Raw genomic sequence first — 24,413 nt, 5'->3', positions numbered from 1 at the left:
TCCAGTAAACCACTGTGAATATCAACTTGCCCGGTTAATGCACTATGGAGCGCTTCTGTTTCTTTTATATTCTTGTACATAGGGAGCAGTATAAGGCCAGGTTCAGTAAGAAAAGGAGAATTCTAGTTCGGGACTGCTATAAAGACCACCGCTAGGATCATATATTGGCAACAGTAGGTTGCTGATTGTAGAAGTATAAGGTGGTGCTCAGACTTTAACCAGAGCCCATAACGAGAGTAAAGACAGGGCCAGGCACAGGACACACTCTGATTTCCGCTCGGAAATTCCGGTGCAGCTGAGTCCCATTGCTGTCAATGGGATTCCACTGCACAGTGCACACTGCTGAGTTTTCGAGAGGGATGGCAGTGTCCTTGAGGTCCTAACGTCAACCGATTCAGTCAGCGCTGGCCAAACTCGGAATCTCCAGCTGGACAAAGTACTCCAAAGAGTGAACTCAGCCTTACAGTAGTTACAGTCATGGTCGTAAATGTTGGCACCCCAGAAAATGAAGTATTTCTCACATAAAAGGATTGCAGTAACACATGTTTTGCTATACACATGTTTATTCCCTTTTTGTGTATTGGAACTAAACCAAAAAAAAAGAGGAAAAAAGCAAATTGGACATAATGTCATGCCAAACTCCAAAAATGGGCTGGACAAAATTATTGGCACCCTTAACTTAATATTTGGTTGCACACCCTTTGGAAAAAATAACTGATTATCAGTCGCTTCCTATAACCATCAATAAGCTTCTTACACCTCTCAGCCGGAATGTTGGACCACTCTTCCTTTGCAAACTGCTCCAGGTCTCTCTTATTGGAAGGCGCCTTTTCCCAGCAGCAATTTTAAGATCTCTCCACAGGTGTTCAATGGGATTTATATCTGGTCTCATTGCTCGCTGCTTCAGAACTCTCTAGCGCTTTGTTGCCATCCATTTCTGGGTGCTTTTTGACATTTTTGGGGTCATTGTCCTGCTGGAAGACCCAAGATCTCAGATGCAAACCCAGCTTTCTGACACTGGGCTGCACAGTGCGACCCAAAATCTGTTGGTAATCCTCAGATTTCATGATGCCTTGTAAACATTCAAGGCACCCAGTACCATAGGCAGCAAAACAACCCCAAAACTTCATTGAACCTCCCCCATATTTCACTGTAGGTACTGTGTTCTTTTCTTTGTAGGCCTCATTCCGTTTTCAATTAACAGTAGAATGATGTGCTTTACCAAAAAGCTTTATGTTGGTCTCATCTAAAGTTTTCCCAGAAGGATTTTGGCTTACTCAAGTTCATTTTGGTAAAATGTAGTCTTGCTTTTTATGTCTCTGTGTGAGCAGTAAGGTCCTCCTGGGTTTCCTGCCAAAGCATTTCATTTCATTTAAATGTTGGCAGATATTCAAGCTGTCCTGCCGGCTCAGGGAGCATCAGTGTCAGCATGAACTATCTTTGGAATTTGTTTGGGGCTGCTTATCCACCATTCGGACTATCCTGCATTGACACCTTTCATCAATTTTTCTCTTCTGTCCACGCCCAGGGAGATTAACTACAGTGCCATGTTGCGCACTGTGGACAAAGGCAAATCTAGATCTCTGGAGATGGTCTTGTAACCTTGAGATTGTTGATATTTTTCCACAATTTTGGTTCTCAAGTCCTCAGATAGTTCTCTTCTCCTCTTTCTGTTGCCCATGCTTAGTGTGGCACACACAGACACACAAATGCAAAGACTAAGTGAACTTCTCTCCTTTTTATCTGCTTTCAGGTGTGATTTTTATATTGTCCACACCTGTAACTTGCCACAGGTGAGTTTAAAGGAGCATCCCATGCTTGAAACAATCTTATTTATCCACAATTTTGAAAGGGTGCCAATAATTTTGTCCACACCATTTTTGGAGTTTGGTGTGACATTATGTCCAATTTGCTTTTTCCCCCCTCTTTTTTGTTTACTTCCAATACACACAAAGGGAATAAACATGTGTATAGCAAAACATGTGTTACTGCAATCCTTTTCTGTGAGAAATACTTCATTTTCTAGAAAAAATTCAGGGGTGCCAACATTTACAGCCATGACTGTACATTCTTTTTTTTTATCATAGACAGTATAGTAGTTCTATTCTGGAACATATGGGGCAGTAGTATTAGTAGTTATATTCTTGACCATAGTTGGGGCGCCACTGTATTAGTTATAAACTTGTCTATATGGGGGCAGTAGCTTATAAGCACAGAATAAATAAATGTATAAATGAAACCTTTCTTGCATTACAAAACAAAAAAAGATGTTGGTTCTCTGAAAAGACATTATTTTATATTTTAGGGAATTTTTCACTTTAAGAAAATGAAACTTCCCAAATGCATATGAGCAATTTAGAAAGCTAAAATGTTTCCTGATCGTCCAGTCTCAGAGACCATGGCGTTCCAGGCGATTTTCACCCTGCTTTAGTGTCTTGTAGGATGATCTGCTCAAAGGCAATGAAGTCCTGAGTAAACATCTCGCTCACTTTAGTCTTTGGTGGTTCGGAGAAGTGTTTCCTGTCTAGTGACACACTGAATACACAATAAGTGTCAATCAAGGGTCAATACCAGTGCTGCCCACCAAGACAATCGAGGAGCCACATCTAAAGATGTAGCAAAGGAGCTGACATCACACTGGGGAACAATCGCACAGCATATACTGACCAGAATACTAGGGACCAGGATACTATTGACATCAAAAGCCAATAAGCAAAGCTTTTCTAGATTATAAAAAGCAGGATAAAAAAGGACTATACTTTTGGTCCTAAAGGAGAACTCTGCTAGAAATAACTGGTCCCCTATACACAGGATAGGGGATAAATAGCTGATCACAGGGGGACCGACCACTGGGACCCTCATGATCTCCAGAACAGGACCCAGCGCTCTCCCATTCATTTCAATGGGAGCCCCCCCCCAGAAAAATAAAAATAAAAAAATAATCGAGGACAGCACTCACCACCGGTGCTCCCATAGAAATGAATGAAGTGAGTTCCACCTATGGTAGACAACACGTGATCCTTCACCGTTAGCCAGGGTCCTGTTCGGAGATTGCGGGGGGTCTCAGCAGTCTGAGACACCGCGATCGGCTACTTATACCGTATCCTGTGGATAGGGTATAATTCAGCTTTGGCTGGAGTTCCCATTTAGGTGTCATTATAAAGGGAACAATATTTTTCCAACACGCACCATGATAGCCTGCTCTGTCCCTATGCAATACACACGGTTAAAAGGGATTTTCGGGACTGTAACAAAGGCTCCCCATACACATTTTTCCACCACTAATCTTCTATATTTCTATATCTGTTCCTGGGAGATTTAGGTGACAAGCAATAGGATTATCATTAATTATTTTATAAAGCGCACACAGATTCCACAGCCCTGTACACTCAAATTGGTCCCTGTCCCCATTGGGGCTCACAATCTATACCTATCAGTATGTTTTGAAGTGTGGGCTATTACAGTCTTTCCCCATCTTCCCCGACCTAAGTCTAGTTAGGAACAGGAGACATGTTGCTTTAATATTAAGCAGATTAAGAAGTCTATAAAGTTGTATAATAAGCAGCCATATTTGTAACCCAACTTTTACAAAAAAAATAATAATTTCAGAACAAACTTGATGAAGACAGAAGGGCTCATATCTTCTGGTGATATATATATTTTAGAAGGGAAATGATCTGTTAAAGGTAAACGTCTTGGCCTAGGACAGATCAAGGCTGGGGTGAAATGCCCATTAAACCTGACTGACACGGAGGCCGCCGTCACTCGGTCACACTGTTCGAGTAGACCCTCCAGCGCTCTTATTACTTTATGGCCTGGTCATAACAGAACTGGTTGAGACTCCTCAGTGATCATACGATCCCTGGGACAATACCCGAGCAATGCTGGTGCCAAGATGTCTGCAATTTTCTGGCTTGGGATGCTTGTTGTTCGGACACTTGAACTCTGTTTACAGTGTAGATGTAGCTTTGCTGTTACGTGTTACAAGCCAAAAATAGCGGACCTTGCAACGTGGAAAATGTGAGATTACAGAACTCTTGCTTCCTCTGTGCATAATTCACTGCTTCATGCCAGCTGCAAAAATAGGAGCTGTAGATGGTGGTTTGGCGCCTCCCAGTGATAACAAGTGAAATTGCACCAATAGGTTCTGCAAAATGTACAAGTAGGGCCCCTTTCACACAACAGTTAGGGCCGCCAGGGAGAATAGTGGGAAGGGGAAAAAAAAAATTTATGACTCCCATTCTTGATGGGGCACAACAGCAGTGTGAAGAAGCCTAGGTCAGATTATTTTTTTCATTGTGCAGCAAAAATTAAATTCATACTTGTCTGCCCCAGTTCTGAAACCACCAAAAATCAATTTGTTTTGGCTTACCCCTGTTCTTCCTAGTTCAGCACTACAATACCCAGAATGCATTGCTTTTCATCAGAGTCCTCTATTTTCTCCCCTTCCATAGCACTCCTGCCAGTTCCTTGCCCAGGGCTGTTGCAGAACGTCTCATGTCGCAACAAGCTATGGCATAGTGATGTTGCAGAACCTGCTATTCATTCCCTGTTTGCTCTTCTACCTGTGGTACTGTTTAGAATTCAACACTATGCTGTAAACACACCTCAATCATATATATATATATATATATATATATATATATATATATATATATATATATATATATATATACACACACACACATATATATATATACATACATCCATACATACATATACATACACACACACACACACGTGTATATAGCAGGGAAATGGTGATGTAGCTGCAGCACTGGTCAGAGGTGATGACGTCACTCAGGGGGCAGGGCTTGAGCTCAGGGACAAGATCCAGCCCCGCCTCCCTGACACAGCAGAGGATAATATGTTGTCTCAGTATAGAGAAAGGGGCCAGGAAGCTGCTGCTTAAATATCATACTGACAATGAAGACTACACAATTTCATGTCAGGGGTAAAATCACACACAAACATGCTGAAGCCATTATAACTTATAATATATTATTAAATACATATCTTGAAGTGATGGTCCTATTTAAATACAATTGGATACCAGAATACCCCTTTAAAAAGGCAACGCTCTCTGAGGGGGAATATGCAAATAAGCTCTATTGCCTGGTGCAATAGATGGCTGTTCTGTTGACTATCATGGGAAATCCAGAACACTTCAGATTTGACTCTTTCCTCATCTCCTAGTGAATTTATCCCAGTACCCTTCACCTACACCTAACCCTCAATATCACTGTCCTGAACCTATCAAGTCCTGGGCTTGTTTCTTCATGACAGGGGGGGAATTCTCGTGAACACTGAATGGATGCCCACCATTGTTCTGGACTGATGTGAATAACTCTGCACCCACCAAACACATTACTTGTTCCTCATCTAAACTTTCCATTTCAGGTTTGTCTTCCCAGGAATCCAGACGGCCAGGTACCGTACTCTGAATTCAAACAAGAAGAGGAGATGATCCAGCGTGGGTCAATAGAAATCCAGACTTTATTAGAACTCACAGTAAAAGCAGTAAAAGCAACCAGCAGATCAGACGCGTTTCAGGCGCATGCGCCCTTCGTCAGTGATGTCATCCATCTGCACAGGTGTCAGTTAAATACCGACCAGGTAGTGGGTGGAGAGTTAACCACCAATTAATCTACACTTGGACCGCTGACAACAGTGCAGAGGAGGATACTAATACAAAACATGGACAAAATGTTAGTAAAAGTACAAGAAGCTAAAAACAATACACTAATATGCAATTTTGCACAAATGGCTTGTACAACACAGGAGAATAACATGGTGATATGAAAAAAAAAAACATATAAAATGTACACCAGTTATAATCCGCTGTGAAAATGGAACAAACGTGTGTGTGTGACTGCGGCGCTAATAATGGAACAGCAATTCTCTCTTTAAATTCAGACCTTTCGGTGCACTGGTGCCCAAAGTGAATTGCCAAAATGCCTCACGTTCCAACAATTTTCGCCGCACACAACCACCACGGGGTCCTATGTGAACACGTTCTATAGCATAAATTTGAAAATAGTTAATGTGGCCACCATGTACAGTTTTAAAATGTAAAGATGCTGCCGATCGGTTTCTTACCGTACTCTGAAACCTGTACTATATGCTCATCTACCCTGTACATGTAACTTGTCTCCAATAGCACCCTATAGGGGTGCTGATCACTGGGTGATTTCTGAGTATAACTTGACCATAGACAGTAAGGCAAACAAGGATCCAGTAGGTTAGGTGTTAAATGGGCACTGTCATATTAAAAATAAAAAACTTTTATATGTTGTACATTTTGGCAAAACATTAACCTTTCTAATATACTTCATAAAAATGTTCTCTCCTTTTATAGAAATAATGAATAAAAAAAAAGACCACTAGGGGTTCCCATATCATCCTGAACAAAATCCTGTCCAGCTGCAGCGTCATTTTTGTCCCAGTTAAAGCACAAGATGGGACAAAATCCAGGAAGTGAGGGCAGGACTTGCACTGCTCTATCCTCACTCCTATCAGACTGCAGCATGAAAACATAGGAGGGGTTACAGAGCTACCCGCAGTGATTTGATGAAAAGATCCAGCACAGCACAGCAGACTCAGGGAGGAAGAGGAGTCCTGTAGAGTGAGGGCAAGAGACAGACATGCCCCCTCCAGAGACCAGGATGAAAAAGAGCACTAAAAACTAAGTATTTCTGAGAGAAGTATAGGTGCTAGACACAAAATTTAAAGTACATAATGATCAGGATTAGGAACTAAGTAACATAACTTATTTTGTGGGATAAGACAGGTATTCTTTGAATATTCAATCCTATTTGCGGCATTACATGTGAGTAGCAGCCACCAATCTCTGTACTGAAATAACAAGCATATTTGGTTTGTTCATGCACATAGCACGAATATGACACAGAGTAAATTAGAGACTGATACAGGGGGTAAGAGGGGCTAGCAATCTACAAAGGGTGGGAGCCAATGACGGAGACAGCTCTAGTCATCTGTGAGCAGGTAGGGAAGCAGCCATTAATAGGCTAATACAATGGCAGCAGAGTTACTGTAGGTCATAGGTCATGGGTTTTCCGGTTGCTTTTGAAAGTTTTGATGGTGGCGGAGTGCAGGATGTGTCATGGTAGAGTGTGTATCCATGTATGAGGAAAGCACAGGAGAAGTCATGAAGATGGCTGTGTGAGGTGCAGTCATGGGGACAGCAAGGCAGGGGTCTTGAGAGGATCGGAGATTATGTAAGGGGTGGTATCTGGAGATCAGGTCAGAGATGTATGGAAGGGACAGATTGTGGATGGACTTGTGTGTCATGGGGAAATGATTAAACAGTGTGTTGGGCAAGAGGATGAGAGAGGTGGACTAGTCTGCAGCACAGTTGAGGATGGCTTGGAGGGGAGCAAGAGTGGTTAGTGGGAGGCTACAGAGGATGATGTTGCAGTAGCAACAATCTTTGAGGAGGGTGGCTTGGTCAAAAAAAATCAGAATCTGTCCGGCAGTTTTTACATATCTTAAGATACTGTCCATATGGGACACCTTTAAGCCAGCTGGGGTAATGCGCACTATTATATTCTAAAAAACTTAAAATCAACAGATTTAAAAGCTGGTTTTAGTGTGAATATGACCCGCTCTATTTAAAATCTCCAGGTCTAAAAAACGAATGCCGTCAGTGGAAAAATTAAGAGTGAATTGTAAACCCCATTTATTAGAATTGAGATGGGTGACAAAATCATGAGCCTGTCCATTAAATAAACAGGTCGTCTATAGAGCGACAAAAAAATATAATATAAGGGGAGTAGATCAGAGACTGTGCTTTGTGGACGGCTTCAAAAAACCCGATGAATAAATTAGTGTAACTTGGGGCGAAGCGCGTCCCCATAGCACATCCTCTGATCTGTCCATAAACAGTGCCGTTAAAGTAAAACACAGTATTTTTCATCCTATAGGACAAACCGGCGTATAAGACGCACCCAATGTATAGGTGCAAAATCTAAAAAAAATTAAGATTCTGAACCCAACAGTGGTCTTCAACCTGCGGACCTCCAGATGTTGCAAAACTACAACTCCCAGCATGCCCGGACAGCCGTTGAAGACCACTGATATAGGAGGTAGTACTCACTTGTCCCCGCCGCTCCGGAACCCGTCACCGGTGCCCTTGATGTCGTTCCATCGCTGTCGCCGCGTCCTCGTGGTGTCCCCGACGCTCCGGACTTCTTCCCCGGGATCCATGCTCCTATTGGATGACGTCGAAGGAGAGCGCAGGGGATCCCGGCACGGAGCAGACACAGAGGAGGCAGGTAAGGTCCCTCCCGGTGTCCTGTAAGCTGTTCGGGACACCGCGATTTCACCGCAGAGGTCCCGAAAAGCCCGACTGAGCAGCCGGGTTAGTATCACTTTCGCTTCGGACGCGGCGGTCAGCTTTGATCGCCGCGTCTGAAGGGTTAATACAGGGCATCACCACGATCGGTCATGTCCTGTATTAGCGGCGGGTCCTGGCCATTGATAGCCGCAGGTATTCGCCGTATAAGACGCACCAACTTTTCCCCCCCAGTTTTGGGGAAGAAAAAGTGCGTCTTATATCTCGAAAAATACGGTATATTATGTGTGAGAATAAAAGAAATCGACTGTAAGAGAAATGAAGCTTGATCGGGGTGTAGGGAGGGATCCCTACAGAAGAGCACTTGAACCACCCTCAGGCCTAGGTCAGTATTGATATTGGAGTATAAAGAGCATACATCTAAAGTAAGAACAGCAAAAGTGGAGGGTAAATTGATATTTTGAAGTTCTGAGATTAATTGGGTGGAATCTTTTAAATAAAGGGTAACTGTAAAAAAAGATCAACGAAATGTGACAAATTGGCAGTAATGGATGAAATACCCCAAATAATAGGGCGACTAGGGGGATTAACGGAACATTTGTGAAGTTTCAGTAAATTAAATTTGGGAAGGGAATAATGTTTAATAGGAGGAAAGATAACTTTTTTATTAAATAAACATTTGATAGAAGCTTCATTGATCATACTGACATAAGCCTGATGGTATTTATTCCTCTCGATTTAAAATAGCCACTTCCCTTCCTTTATCCGCGGGGCGGATGATAATTTTTTTCTCCCCTTTAGTTCCTGAGACAGACAGAGGTGTCAGCAGAGAGCACTGTTGTCAGACAGAAAACAACAACTCAACTCCAGCAGCTGATAAGTACTGGTAGGATTAAGATTTTTTAATAGAAGTAATCTAGAAAGCTGTTTAACTTTCTGGAGCCAGTTTATATGAAAAAAAGAGTTTGTTTTTTTACCAGAATACCCCTTTAACGACACAGGACGTAAATGTACGTCGTGGTACTTAACGCACCAGGACGCACATTTACGTCCTAAGCATAACTGCGAGCATCGGAGCGATGCCCGGATCATGCGCGGCAGGTCCCGGCTGCTGATCGCAGCCAGGTACCCGCAGGTAATGGATGTCCGCTATTAACCCTGCAGATGCTGTGATCACCGCACCTGCAGCATCGCGGTCACTAAAATGGATGATCGGATCGCCCGCGGCAATCCGATCATCCAGCACGGCAGACAGAGGTCCCCTTACCTGCCTCCGCTGCATTCCCAGCATCTTTTGCTCTGATCTGCAGAAGATGACCGATATGTCCTATACATAGCACAGAACAGTATTAGCAATCGAATGATTGCTAGGGACTATTAAAGTGTAAAAATATAAGTTAAAGTTTAAAAAAATAAAGTAAAAACAAAAATTTGAAAACCCCCTCCCCCAATAAAAATGTAAATTGTCCCATTTTCCCATTTCACCCCCAAAAAGTGTTAAAAAAATATTTTATATACATATTTGGTATCGCCGCGTGCGTAAATATCTGAACTATTAAAGAATAATGTTAATTATACCGTACGGTGAACGGCGTGAACGTAGAAAAAAGAAGAAAAAAAAAGGCCAAAATAGCTGCTTTTTTTTTATAACATTTTATTCCCAAAAAAAGTTATAAAAATTTTATATAAGCAAATATGGTATCAATAAAAAGTACAGATCACGGCGCAAAAAATGAGCCCTCATACCGCCGCTTATACGGAAAAATTAAAAAGTTATAGGTCTTCAAAATAGGGTGGTTTTAAACGTACTAATTTGGTTAAAAAGTTTGCGATTTTTTTTTTAAGCGCAATAGTAATAGAAAAGTATGTTATCATGGGTATCATTTTAATCGTATTGACCCAAAGAATAAAGAACACATGTCATTTTTACCGTAAATTGTACAGCGTGAAAATGAAACCTTCCAATATTCGCAAAATTGCGGTTTTCTTTTTAAATTTCCCCACACAAATAGTATTTTTTTGTTTGCGCCTTACATTTTATGGTAAAGTGAGTGATGGCATTACAACGGACAACTGGTCGTGCAAAAAATAAAGCCCTCATACTAGTCTGTGGATGGAAATATAAAAGAGTTATGATTTTTTGAAGGCGAGGAGGAAAAAACGAAAACATAAAAATAAAATTGGCTGAGTCCTTAAGGCCCAAATGGGCTGAGTCCTTAAGGGGTTAAACTGATCACAGTCATGGCAGCTATTTGTCATCCAGTTAATGTAGAAGGAAGAAATCCAATACAAAATAGAAGACTTTTTTTTTTAGTCCATTTGGCTTTCAGCATGTATTACAGGGGAATTCCGTCTCTATAAGTGAAGACTCCTATACTGTTACGAGGCCTATTCCCAGCTCTCCACAGATGCCAGGAGGTGTCACATCAGTAATTACATCCTGCACAATGGCCGCTGCAGGGTCCTGAGTGACAACCCCAGTCCTCCATTGTCTGCACTAAATGACAGGGACGTGCGCCTCTTCTATCTTTAGAGCTGCTGGAAAGCAATGATATAATTTTCTAGCCGTGCTGCTGACAGATGTGACGAGTGCTGGACCGGGATGACAGGACCCTGGAGGTTGTGTAGGACGCACGTTGCCAGACGCTAAGACCCCGGCATGAAAGAAAAAGCCTACGCGTTCATTAAAAATACGAATACCGACAATTATAAGGTATGAAGCATGAAGAGTTATATAGATTCACTGAGGGGGTTATAGCAGACAAGGGACGCGGCGGTAAACAATCTGAACCTGTTCTTGTAGACTATAAAATGTAGACATAGCGAGACCCTAATACATTTAGTGGAAAGACTATGGCACTCTACAATTGCGCGGGTGCACAGGTAGGGTCCCAAGCCGTATACACAATTAAGCAAATTAACGTGGCACTTCATTTGTGGTGTAAGTAGAAGATATTTATTATGCAATCCAACATATAAAGTAATGTTTCGGTCAAATTAGACCTTCATCAGACCGGATTGCTGCGGAGCAAGAAGGGGTTAAGGATGAAGAAAGGTCAAAAACCGTGGCACAGGTAAGTGGAAAGGCGACCGTTGGTCGCCTTTCCACTTACCTGTGCCACGGTTTTTGACCTAATACACCTATAAAGAGTCATGCAAGTACTGTAGTCAGTTGAAGTGTTTGACCTATCTGTTTGCGTGCAGTACCAAAGGCTGTCTGGGCATGCTGAGGGTTGTAGTCTGGCAACAGCTGGAGGCACCCTGAAACACTGACATATGTTCTAGAAATGTTAGCTAAAACTGTAACAAAAACTGCAGGAAAAAAAAACATAAGTAGTTCTACATGTAAATTTTCCTCTTGTGCTGTAAGTTGTATTATCAATTTCACAATGAGCTAGGCATTAATATGGCACCACAAATGATTTATTTTTTAAATTGCTCCCTCTAGTGTTCAAGGCACTTTTTACCATGTGGCGTACATTCACAATAGATAGCCCCCTGATTCGAGTGCGCATGCGCCCAAAGCAGGCTGTGGTGGGAATTTCGGCTGATTGTCCATGAGGGAAGAAGACCGCGCTGGCGGCGTTTGGAGTGGCCACATGCACAAAACAGCGTATGTATTTGAGGATGGCGGACCACCCCCTCCCCTAACCCCCATGTGTTGAGGTGGTGGTGGTGGGTTCTTACTGAACCACTGTATTGCCTTGTGGTTTCATGCCACCTGTGTTTTGGGATTCGGTGTGCTTTTAGATGGTGGGTAGATTTTAATATGGGAGGGTCCCTCTGTACTTCTAGTTTATAATTGTTTTTGGTTTAAAGGGGTCCTCCAGTGGAAAACTTTTTTTATTTTTTTTTTATCAACTGGTGCCAGAAAGTTACACAGATTTGTAAATTACTTCTATTAAAAAAACTTAATCCTTCTAGTACTTTTTAGCTGCTGAATACTACAGAGGAAATTATTTTCTTTTTGAAACACAGAGCTCTCTGCTGACATCATGACCACAGTGCTCTGTGTGCTGACATCATGACCACAGTGCTCTGTGTGCTGACATCACGACCACAGTGCTCTCTGGACAGTTCAGCAGACAGATGTCAGCAGAGTAGGAGAAAATCCCCATAGCAAACATATGCTGCTCTGGACAGTTCCTAAAATGGCCAGAGATGTCAGCACACAGAGCACTGTGGTCATGATGTCAGCACACAGAGCACTGTGGTCATGATGTCAGCACACAGAGCACTGTGGTCATGATGTCAGCACACAGAGCACTGTGGTCATGATGTCAGCACACAGAGCACTGTGGTCATGATGTCAGCACACAGAGCACTGTGGTCATGATGTCAGCACACAGAGCACTGTGGTCATGATGTCAGCACACAGAGCACTGTGGTCATGATGTCAGCACACAGAGCACTGTGGTCATGATGTCAGCACACAGAGCACTGTGGTCATGATGTCAGCACACAGAGCACTGTGGTCATGATGTCAGCACACAGAGCACTGTGGTCATGATGTCAGCACACAGAGCACTGTGGTCATGATGTCAGCACACAGAGCACTGTGGTCATGATGTCAGCACACAGAGCACTGTGGTCATGATGTCAGCACACAGAGCACTGTGGTCATGATGTCAGCACACAGGGCACTGTGGTCATGATGTCAGCACACAGAGCACTGTGGTCATGATGTCAGCACACAGGGCACTGTGGTCATGATGTCAGCACACAGAGCACTGTGGTCATGATGTCAGCACACAGAGCACTGTGGTCATGATGTCAGCACACAGAGCACTGTGTTACAGAAAGAAAAGAATTTCCTATGTAGTATTCAGCAGCTAATAAGTACTGTAAGGATTAAGATTTTTTTAATAGAGTATAAGTACCCCTTTAATAAACATTAAGCAATGTTGTATTGGATTACGCATAGTGTCAGTTTTTGTAGGCCAGCGCTGCTGCTGGAGTTTGTAGCTCTAGGTTCTAGGAATGTTATCTAGAAGTGTAACAAAAACTGCAGGAACAACAAGAGTATTTATATGGGTTTGTCTGTACCAGCCACTATAGTGTTGTCCCCAAGGTTTAAACTGCTTGATATGGGTGGGAGTGTGGGGTGATTGGCAGCTCTATTGTTATATTCTTTTCTGCAACATTGTAAAATGTAAGTGCAATATAATATTATATATTATATATATATATATATATATATATATATATATATATATATATATATATATATATATACACATATATATACACACACACACACACACACACACACAGCGGCAGGAGGCAGCAGGAACCCTACAAAACCGTGCACATCCCCCCCAACCTGTGGCTTTTTGGCCGTAGCATGACTACAACTTCCCATCATGCCATGACAGCTATAGACTCTTAAGCTGTTTTAAAACTCCAATTCCCAGCATTTCCTGACAGCTGCTGGGACATGCTAGAAGATGAAGTTTTACAACATCTGGAGAAGCACAGGTTTGGGAACACGGCTATGAAGCAATATACAGTCTATGAACATGTACCCTGGACACCAGACAACGTGGTGTTTATTAATATTTTCTAATAAATGTTATTTATAAACACAAATTGCTGTTTTTGAAGTATCCTCTAGGTGGCGCTAAACAACAACTACAAAAAAAAAAAAAAAAAAAGAAAAAAAAAAAGAAGAAGGAGCCACAGTGTAAGAGCAAGGTTTACTAAGGGTCAAGACATTAAGACACTATTCAGATGAAGCTGTTCAGGTGCAGCTCTCGTGACTCTCTGCCCAGCACTAAAGCAAGGACATCTAGGTTATAAATGGCTGGGGGAGGGAGGGGATTTCAATACAGAGACCTGTAGGTAAAGAGGTGCTGCCTGCTCTCCTGACATGTCTATTTTGGAAAATACAGTGGAACTATTTAACCCAACCACTCAAGTTGCTATAAAATGTGGTCTTTTGCTGGAGTAGGCCTCTTACAGAAAAGAGCACACAGAATGCTGGTTTAAGGGTCTAGAGAAGTCTGTAAGCGTGTACAGCTCAGCACGGCTCCCCATTTTAATTCCTAGTCCCCAGCAACGCTCCCAATCTTATTCCTGGTCTCCTGCATGGTTCTCAATCTAATTCATAGTCTCCTGCATGGCTTCCCATCTCATTCCTAGTCCACAGCATGGTTCCCCAATCTCATTCCTGATCCCTTGCATGGATCCCCATCCTATTCATGGTCCCATGCATGGATCCCCATCTTATTCATGGTCCCATGCATCGCTCCCCATCTCATTCCTGGTCCCATGCATGGCTCCCCATCTCATTCCTGGTCCCATGCATCGCTCCCCATCCTATTCATGGTCCCATGCATCGCTCCCCATCTCATTCCTGGTCCCATGCATGGCTCCCCATCCTATTCATGGTCCCATGCATCGCTCCCCATCTCATTCCTGGTCCCATGCATGGCTCCCCATCCTATTCATGGTCCCATGCATCGCTCCCCATCCTATTCATGGTCCCATGCATCGCTCCCCATCTCATTCCTGGTCCCATGCATGGCTCCCCATCCTATTCATGGTCCCATGCATCGCTCCCCATCTCATTCCTGGTCCCATGCATGGCTCCCCATCCTATTCATGGTCCCATGCATCGCTCCCCATCTCATTCCCAGTCCACAGCATGACTTCTCCTCTCATTCCTGGTCCTCTACATAGCATCCCATCCCATCTCATTCCTGGTCTCCTACATGGCTCCATCTCATTTATTGTCTCCTGCTTGGCTCCCCATCTCAATCATGGTCTCCTTCATGGCTCCCCATCTGATTTCTAGTCCCATGCATGGATTCCCATCTCATTCCTAGTCCACAGCACGGCTTCTCATCTCATTCCTGGTCTTCTGCATGGCTCCCTATCTTATTCCTGGTCCCCTGCATGGCTCCCCATTTATTCCTGGTCTTCTGCATGGCTTCCCATCTTATTTCTGGTCTTCTGCATGGCTTCCCATCTTATTTCTGGTCTTCTGCATGGCTCCCTTATATTATTCTTGGTCCCCTGCATGGCTCCCCATCTAATTTCTAGTCCACAGCATGGCCCCCCATCTCCTTACTGGTCTCCAGCTTGGCTCCTCACTTCATTCCTTGTCCCATGCCTGGCCTTTCATCCGAGTCCTGTTCCCCACATGGCTCCCCATCTCATTCATGGTTCCCGCATGGTTCCCCATTATGTTTCCTGGTCCCTTGGATGGCATCTCATTCTAGGTCCCCAGCTGAGCAACTCTCCCCAGTGCTTCACGAGCTGTACCCTACCCATCACTGAAAGCCTCCCTCCTCTTATTCATTATCTCTACCTTGATGTCCTCTATAAATCTCCTCCTTCTTCTTGCTCCATTTAGGTAGTGCAGTACAGTGCATGAATGAGTATGTACCGTATTTATCAGAGTATAACACGGACTTTTAAAACTTAAATTTAAGGCAAAAAGTCTGCCTGCGTGTTATACGCCGATAAATCTTCTGGTCACTGATTTAAAGCGGCTGCAGCAGCAGCTGCTTGTTAAGTATTCGCAGCACGGCCGCGGCCACTTTAAATCCGTGACCAGTGGAGTCCCCCCTCCGCTCTGCTTTTAATTTTTCTTACCTCCCTCATCATTCCCCCTTTTCCCTGCTTTTCATAGTTTTTTTTTTTTCCTTACCTGGCTGCGCTTCGGCAGGTCAGGTCAGGCAGCGGGTCTTGTGGGCTGCGGTCAGTGAAGCAGATGAATGACGTCCTCTGCCGGCATCAGGGACGTCACTTTTCATTTCCTACAGTCGCCGCACTCCGAACTCTGACTAGCAACAGCTGCAGGAAATGAAAAGTGACGTCCCCGATGTCGGCAGAGGACGTCATTCATCTGCTTCACTGACCGCAGCCCACAAGACCCGCTGCCTGACCTGACCTGCCGAAGCGCAGCCAGGTAAGGAAAATAAAAAAAAATATGAAAAGCAGGGAAAAGGGGGACTGATGAGGGAGGGGGAGAATAGCATAGGAGAAACATGATGAGACAGGGTGGGGGATGATGAGACAGGGGGAAATGATGAGGGGGAGGCGGCACTAAATGCTTAATGTCTGTCTGGCTAGTGGTGGTCTATGACAGGTGGAAATGATGAGACATGGGGGGTGATGATGAAACATGGGGGGAGGCGATAAGAGGGGTAAATGTGGCACAGGGACTGATAAAAGGGAAGGAATGATGTGGCACTGGAGGGGACGGGACCAAACTGAGGTGCAGAAAAAAACTAAGTTGGGGGGGGATGATGTGGCATTTAGTCCAAGTCATTTATTTTACATTTTATTTTTCTTTTACTTAAATTTCCCTGTAAGATGGGGGTGCGTGTTATACGCCAGTGCGTGTTATAGGCCGATAAATACGGTAACTCCCGTGCATGGTCTTTTCAAAGTGGTGTCCTCTAAAATATTGGCTCAAAAAATAAAACAAACAAATAAAAGGACAGATAAGATTTCTGCCTGCTTAGACGAGTCACTTCCATACACTAAGGAGAGAAAGATTATTCACAGAAAGTAGCGGTCTAGATGGGAGGGGTTCTTCTCAAGGGGTGGTCTTCTCAGCAGGCTTTATTGTACTTTTATTCCTCATGAATGTATATACCCCCTGGAAATATAGGAAATATTGGGTGTGTCCCAGTCTGCCATTTGTAGCATTGACAAGATGGTTTCTGATGTACGGACGCTATTGATAAAGTACTCGTATATGTCTAGGAGATATAACAGAGGAAAGACCCAACACAAAGCTCTAAGAAAAGATGCTCCAGAACCAATGTCCTGAGAGGTGAGAGACCTTTTAAGTAGACATTTTCCTTTAGGTTTCGCACTATAGACCAGTGTTTCCCAACCAGGGTGCCTCCAGGTACTGCAAAACTACAACTCCCAGCATGCCCGGACAGCCAAAGGCTGTCCGGCCATGCTGGGAGTTGTAGTTTTGCAACATCTGGAGGCACCCTGGTTGGGAAACACTGCTATAGACTATGGCAACTGTGTTGGAAGAGAACAAGCCTTACCTGCCAGGTAGGAAGTACTTTCTCTATGTCATTCAGGTTGATCTCATCTCCTCCATCTTCACATTTTCCTTTACCAAACCTAAAGAAGCATAAAAGATAAATCAGTCCTATAACCACTGTGGAACAGGAGGAACTAATATCCAGTCTGCTAATTCACTAAAACCAGGAATGACTTTAAAATTTGACAAACTCTGTAAATAAAAGGGGCACAAATATTAACAAAGGGTCTTTTAAGACCCCCCCCCCCCCCCGCATCTCCATAACTGCTTGAAACATGTAAAATATAACAATATCCACCCTATACCTCAGACTGTAAAACATCCATCACTTGCTGCATGAGTACAATGGAGTCAATACAAGATGGGCATTGGCAAATCTCAATTCCAAATGACCCAAATGTCAAGACTGAGGCTGAGAATAGGAGCTTCTCCTTGCTGTGGCATCTGCTGAGCTTGTGCTTATAAACAGGAGCCAATCAGAAGACTCAGACCTGCGCTGTAAGGCTGGAGCCACATGTGGCAGAAATGCAGCGGATTGTCTGTGTGGATCTGTCACTGCGAACAGGAATTGCAGTTAATCCCTGGACTACCTGCTCCCCTACTATATAGTGAGCGGCAATGCATACAGTATTGTATGCATCGCTGCTCTCCTTAAATACGTTGAAAGTGTACTGTAATGACCCACAAAGCAATAACACTTATAACAATACTCACCCTTCTCTGTCTATCTGAGGGAGCGGGTGCTTTGGGGGGTTGCGGAGCTTCCGGTGAAACTGGCTAAAGTCCAATTTCTCTGGCTGCAAGTCCCACGTTGCTCCACTAAAGAGAAATAGATAAATAATAAATACATTCTAATTTAACCTTTAAAGGGGTACTCTGGTGAAAAACATATTTTTTTTAAATGAACTAATGCCAGAAAGTTAAAACAGATTTGTAAATTACTTCTATTTAAAAATCTTTACCCTTCAAGTACCTTTTAGCAGCTGTATGCTTTTGTCGTGTCCACTGTGCTCTCTACTGACACCTCTGTCCGTGTTAGGAACTGTCCAGAGCAGCATAGGTTTGCTATGGGGATTTTCTCCTGCTCTGGACAGTTCCCGATACGGGCATCAGGTGTCAGCAGAGAGCACTGCGGACAAGACAAAAAAGAAAAGAATTTCCTCTGTCCCATACAGCTGTTAAAAAGTACTGGAAGGATTAAGATTTTTTTTAATAGAAGTAATTTACAAATCTGTTTAACTTTCTGGCACCAATCTATTTAAAAAAAAAAAAAGTTTTCCACTGGAGTACCCCTTTAAGTGACCAGTCTATCATGGGCATTAATGGGGTGTTCCAGGCTATAACACTCAGATGAGTGGTTTCCAAACAGTGTGCCTCCATCTTTTGCAAAACTACAACTCCCAGCATGACCAGACAGCCTTTATCTGTCCAGGAATGCTGGGACTGTAGTTTTGCAACAGCTGGAGGTGCCCTGTTTGGAAAACACTGACTTCCTAGACTAGAAAGCCTACAGATTTCTTTTTAGTAAAGGCTGAGGCAAGTGCTCTCTATCACCCAAAGTGCAAGAAAAAGTGCAAACGTGTCACACAAAAAAAAAAAAAAAAAAAAAAAAAAAATGCACAAAGGATGAAGTCTATCACAAAACCCTTCTCCAACAGGAGGTTTGTTACCTTACCCTTCACCTCCAGGCCAAAATGCACCTACGAGGGTCCAGGTTCGATGCCCCTTTTCGCCGAAGCTACTAAGTGGCCACAAATGCACCTGGCGTCAAGCTAGGCCTTAACTAATGTGTCAGCCAAGGAGCCGTATACTGGTGGCATCTCAGCCGAAGCCAAGATGCCCAGGGGTTGCAGGGAGGTGAGGAACCTGATGGCCACACACACACCTCCCCTAGACCGCCAGGAGGGACACCCAGAAGGGCTACCGCACCCTGACAAATCCTGTGCACACACACACAAACACGTATAGTGGCACAGTGACAAACAAAAAATACGTGGATGAGTGTAGATACACTGTCCGGACACCCAGCCGGATTTATGAAAAAAAATTTCTTCAATCCTAGCCAGAAGGCCAAATCAAGAGGAGTGCGCCAAAAGTGTAGAGGTACGTGCCAGTGTGCCAACTCAGTGAGCCAGACCTCCCAGTGATTTTAGGCACCTCAGGGTCACCACTCCCCGAGGCACAAAAGTATCTTGGATCTAGACTCTCCCAGAATCATGGAGAGACCTGGAGGGTCTCATCAGGGCAGCCGTTGAGCCGATTCCTCAGAACCAGCCCCAGACCACCCTACAGATGTGTTCGATTTATCTGAGTTTTAGGCTGTGTCCACACAGCTGTAGTTTATCAGAAATTTTGATGAGCTCTTTTGGCGATTTTAGCGAAATTGCTGCAAAATAGTGCCGTTTTTGCTGCAAGTTCATCTATAATCACAGAAAAAAAAACACCATGTGAACGCAGCATTCACTTACACCAACTATTAGAGGACTTAATTCAGGCAAAAAGATAATGTGCCAAAGTTACAGTACATGCACAGAAATTTAGGCTATGCCTCTTTTCCAGGAAAACCTTGATGAGCATGAAGCATTTCCCTGTGTTTTTTGTGCACACAGCGTAATTAAGTAGGTAATTAAGATGTCTCATTTGCTATACGTGACAATTTCAGCTTATGTGGAGCCAAATTTCAGGCACATAGGGGGAGATTTACCAAAACATGTCTAGAGGAAATGTTGCCAAGTTGACCATAGCAACCAATCAGATCGCTTCTTTCATTTTTGAAAAGGACTCTGAAAAATGAAAGAAGCGATCTGATTGGTTGCTATGGGCAACTGGTCAACTTTTCTTTTTTTGTACAATGAAATACAACAAAATTTACACAGACACCAACAAATCTGGTGAACATACCCTTATGCTCAGTGTACTTAAATGGGCACTGTAAAAAAAAATACTTTTAAAATGTTGTAGAGACACGTCAAAAGTTTTGATCAGTCAGGGTCTGAGTGTTCAGACCCAGACTAATTGCTTAAATGAGCCGTGAGAATAGCGTTCTAACAAGATAAACTTAGGCCTGGTTCACACAGACTGATTCACAGCGTATTTTATGCTGCAGATCCGACGACGATGGACCCCTACATTGTGCCTCCATCTGTGCCTGCCGCTACGAACGGACAGGCTGCAATGGGCGATTGATAAAATACACTGCAGATCTATCCGTGTGAACGTGGCTTTCCAATGTAAGTTTATGGAATTGTCTTGGTCAGCGCACGCTTGTCTTCTAGTGATTGGCAGGGGTCTGAATACTCAGGCCCTGACTGATCAAAACTTTTGTCTGTTTATTAGGATATGTGAAATTTTTTTTTTTCTTTTTTTAAAGCGTCAGGTACGTATTTGGGCACAACAAAGCACCTGGTAGCGGAGAAGGCAGATCGGCAGAAAAAAATGTAGGCTCTTACCTTATGGAATCAAATGTGCTGGCTGCCCAAATTTCTGTCCCAAGCATGTCAAGAGCGCCATCCTTGTTACCGTTCTGTAAGAAAGGAAAAAAAAATTAAGATTTTTTTTTTTTTTTAAAGGGATACACAAATATAGAATTATACAAAAAAGGCAGAAGTAACGCATTGATCATAATAGATGATGTGCTGCACTGCTTCCTTTCCTGTAATTCTGACTTACTGACACTAGAGGGAGCAAACCCCCTTGCACTGGACGCACTGGTGGCACATGCCCAGAGAATAAAAAAGGTTATTACTGAACAGCAACAATGGCAGCTCACACTGCTCGCGGGCGGCTGGAGCTTATAAATTACAACATTAATTAACTGAATTACTTTAGCGTCTCATTGATCCGTAAACCAATGCTGGATCAGCAAACGGTAAGCCCATTTCCCTTACCAAGCACAGCCAAAGCCAACTCCTTCCTATTCCCATAGAGAAGTTTCCCAAACAGCATGCCTACAGCTGTTACAAAACTTCAACTACCAGCATACCCGGACAGCCTTTGGCAACATCTGGAGGCACACTGGTTGGGAAACACTGCCTTTGTTGTAGGGGCATGCTGAGAGCTGTAGTTTGCAACAGCTGGAAGCACACTGGTTGGGAAACACTGTCAGAGGATTATGATTTAGGCTAGTCACATAATAGGTGACCAAAATGGTAGGGATACTCAATACAAAACAAGCAGCGCTGCAGTGTTAAGTGTGGAGCACCCGTGGCGCAGTGGTCTAAACCAGTGAGGAGTTAGGAGGAGGATTTCAGACAACTTCCAACATTTAATACATTAAATAGCGATTGTAGGTAAGAATATTGCAAAGTTGTGGACTGATATGCTTATTAACCCCTTATCCCTCTGCTAAGTGATGCTCTTTGTGTAAGCTGCAAAAACGCATGAAAACAGAGACCAGTGAGTGACTGGTTCAAAAGTGATCATGGTGTAATGAAAAGTATATTGTCCCAAGATGCATTACTGGGAAGTAGCAATAATCTTTACTATTACTGTGATATCCTCAGAAGCTGGTACCGCCATGGGGTCCAACTTTAGGCTATGTAACTTAGGCAACATTAGGCCATTATTATGTTATTAATGGGGTTATCCCTTGATTAAAAGTTGCCCCCTGTTCACAGAATAGGGCAGCTTTTCCAAACCAGGGTGCCTCCATCTTTTGCAAAACTACAACTCTCAGCATTTGGCTGTCCGGGCAAGCTGGGAGTTGTAGTTTTGCAAAAGCTGGAGGCAACCTGGTTTGGAAAACACTGGGATAGGGAATAAGCAGCTGATCAGTGCTGAGGCTGACCTCTGTGAATTGAGGTCAATTGTCCCTGGAATGCACGCTTTGCCACTGCTCCATTTACTGTCTATAGAACTTGCAAATGCTGCCAAGCTCAGCACTCCTGAATGTCCATTCTTGTGATTGGAGGTGGTCCCAGCGGTCAGACCCGAAACGATCAGCTAGTTCTTCCTTTTAATGTGAATAGAGAATAACTTTTAATCAAGGGAAAACCCTATTAATAGCATAATAGTATACAGACAGCCCTGGGCATTCCCAGCAGTTGTATGGCATGAAGTTAGACCCCCTTAGCGGTCCCAGATTCTGATGATGTCACAGTAATGGAAAAGATTATTGCCACTTCCTAATAATGCAATATTTATATAGAATATATTTTTCACTACACCATGATGTTCTGCTTTAGCACCAGTCACTTGCCTGGTCTCAGTTTTTACATGTCTTTAAAGCTTACAGAAAGTGCATAACTTAGTGGATGGGTGAGGGGTTAAAGTGGTTATCCAGGGATAAAAACACAGAACTCATTTTTATCAAGAACAGCACCACCCCTGTCCTCAAATGGTGTATGGTAATACAACTTGGCTCCATTCACTTCAATGGAACTGAGCTGCAATCCCCCCCACACACACACACACACACACACACAACAGGAGGACGATGTGGTGCTGTTTTTGGAAGTAATTAGCCCTGTATTTCTATCCCTGGTTAACTCCTTTAATAAGCACTTTATTGACCCCGAAGCTTGCATTATTTTACCTATAAATGCTCTTTAATGTATTTAAAGAGGTTCTCCACCCCTAGACATTGTATCCCCTATCCAAAAGGACCCCCAACAATCTCCCTGCTGCACCTGGCGTTAGTTTAGAGCGTCGGGTGCAGCACCGGAGGCTCGTGACGTCACGGCCATGCCACAATCATGATGTCACAGGCAAACCCCCTTAATGCAAGTCTATGGAAGGGGCATGACTGCAGTGTCACCCCCTCCCATAGACTTGCATTGAGGGGGCATGGCCGTGACGTCATGAGCCTCCGCCCCGCATCGCCAATCATCCAGCATGGAGCGAAGTTCGCTCCGTGCACCGGATGTCTAGCGTGCCACAGCAGAGATTGCGGGGGTCCCCAGCGGCAAGACCCCCGCGATCAGACATCTTATCTCCTATCCTTTTAATAGGGGGTAAGATGTCTAGGGGCGAAGTACCCCTTTAATGTTGGAGGTTGTCTTCAATGGGCATTGCCAGCAGCTTTTGAGGATGTCACAGTAATAGAAAAGATTGTTGCCACTTCCTAATAATGCATTCTGGGATAACGCTTTTTCTCCAAAATAACTTATTGAAGGCTATCAATATCCAACTCCTGGCACCCTTAATTGTAAGGGCTGCTTTACCCATGTGTATAAAGGAGACAGATGTTGTTCAGATCAGACAAAGTGAAGAAAACATTGCTGCCGACCAGAACTTTTCAGATGATCTATAGAGTAAAACGATATGACAAAAAAAAAAAATGAATAAGACACAAGACAGCAGATTTCTTACATTCTTCTCAATTAACTGTAATAATCCCTTGACGGCTCCTTAGGCGCCTCTACATCATCATTCCTATAAAATCTGCACAGAACAAGTTCTTGAGGTTTTTCTTTACAGCCGGTGAGGGACCAGAGATATAATTCCTTCACTTATCTGCCTTTCGATTTAATCAAAACGATGACATTTAATTACTACCTAATCGCTGGGAAGAGCAGAGACTCCTCACGGGGCGAGACGTCAGGGATAAGACTTCAGGTGTCACCATTAAACTACACAGCAGTGTTCAACATATGGCTACTCAGCTATTGAAAAAGCTAGGAGCTGTAGTTTTGCAACAGCTGGAGAGCCACAGGTTGAGAAACACTACTATAGAGGATCTAGATAGGAGGCACTAAAGAGACCTCCTCCTACATAACTAATTTACATATTTTTCCCATGAAGCAATGCCTGTGTGTTTCCCCAATGAGAGTAAGTACCACAACATTTTGATATGCAACAAGCTCATGTTCAATTCTGCTTTCCCCTAACATCTGTCTTCGGGGGACAGTCTAGTAACCCAGCCATATGTTCTAGATGGTCTGCTGAAAATTTTGAAATTGACAGGTTGAGACAACAATTAATATATTTTGTCGCTATAACACCCCATAAAGCGCTGGTCTTTAGCGCTTTGCAGCTATTGCAAGACTACTATCCTACCAAGGTTTTGCAAAAGTCGGGTCCAATAATGTTGGATATCGTATATCTGGATTTTTCTAAAGCATTTGATACGGCGCCACATAAAAG

The 24,413-nt window shown here is 43.4% G+C and overlaps 1 protein-coding gene across 4 annotated transcripts in view; it reads right to left on the bottom strand.

The window, feature by feature from the left end:
- The window catches only part of CTIF (cap binding complex dependent translation initiation factor), a 212,115-nt gene that overhangs the window by 130,827 nt on the left and 56,875 nt on the right, over positions 1 to 24,413 (bottom strand). For all 4 annotated transcript variants that reach the window (XM_056543792.1, XM_056543812.1, XM_056543799.1 and 1 more), the window contains exons 5-7: positions 20,780 to 20,853; positions 18,045 to 18,149; positions 17,332 to 17,410 (exon numbers count right to left, since the gene is read on the bottom strand). In XM_056543792.1, coding sequence (XP_056399767.1) covers positions 17,332 to 17,410; positions 18,045 to 18,149; positions 20,780 to 20,853 — 258 coding nt within the window. The remainder of the gene's footprint in view (positions 1 to 17,331; positions 17,411 to 18,044; positions 18,150 to 20,779; positions 20,854 to 24,413) is intronic.

The sequence above is a fragment of the Hyla sarda genome, chromosome 1 (assembly GCF_029499605.1).
Source record: "Hyla sarda isolate aHylSar1 chromosome 1, aHylSar1.hap1, whole genome shotgun sequence".
Classification (NCBI taxonomy): domain Eukaryota; kingdom Metazoa; phylum Chordata; class Amphibia; order Anura; family Hylidae; genus Hyla; species Hyla sarda.
Note: the sequence above shows the minus strand (reverse complement) of the source record. Positions and strands in the feature narration are given on the sequence as shown.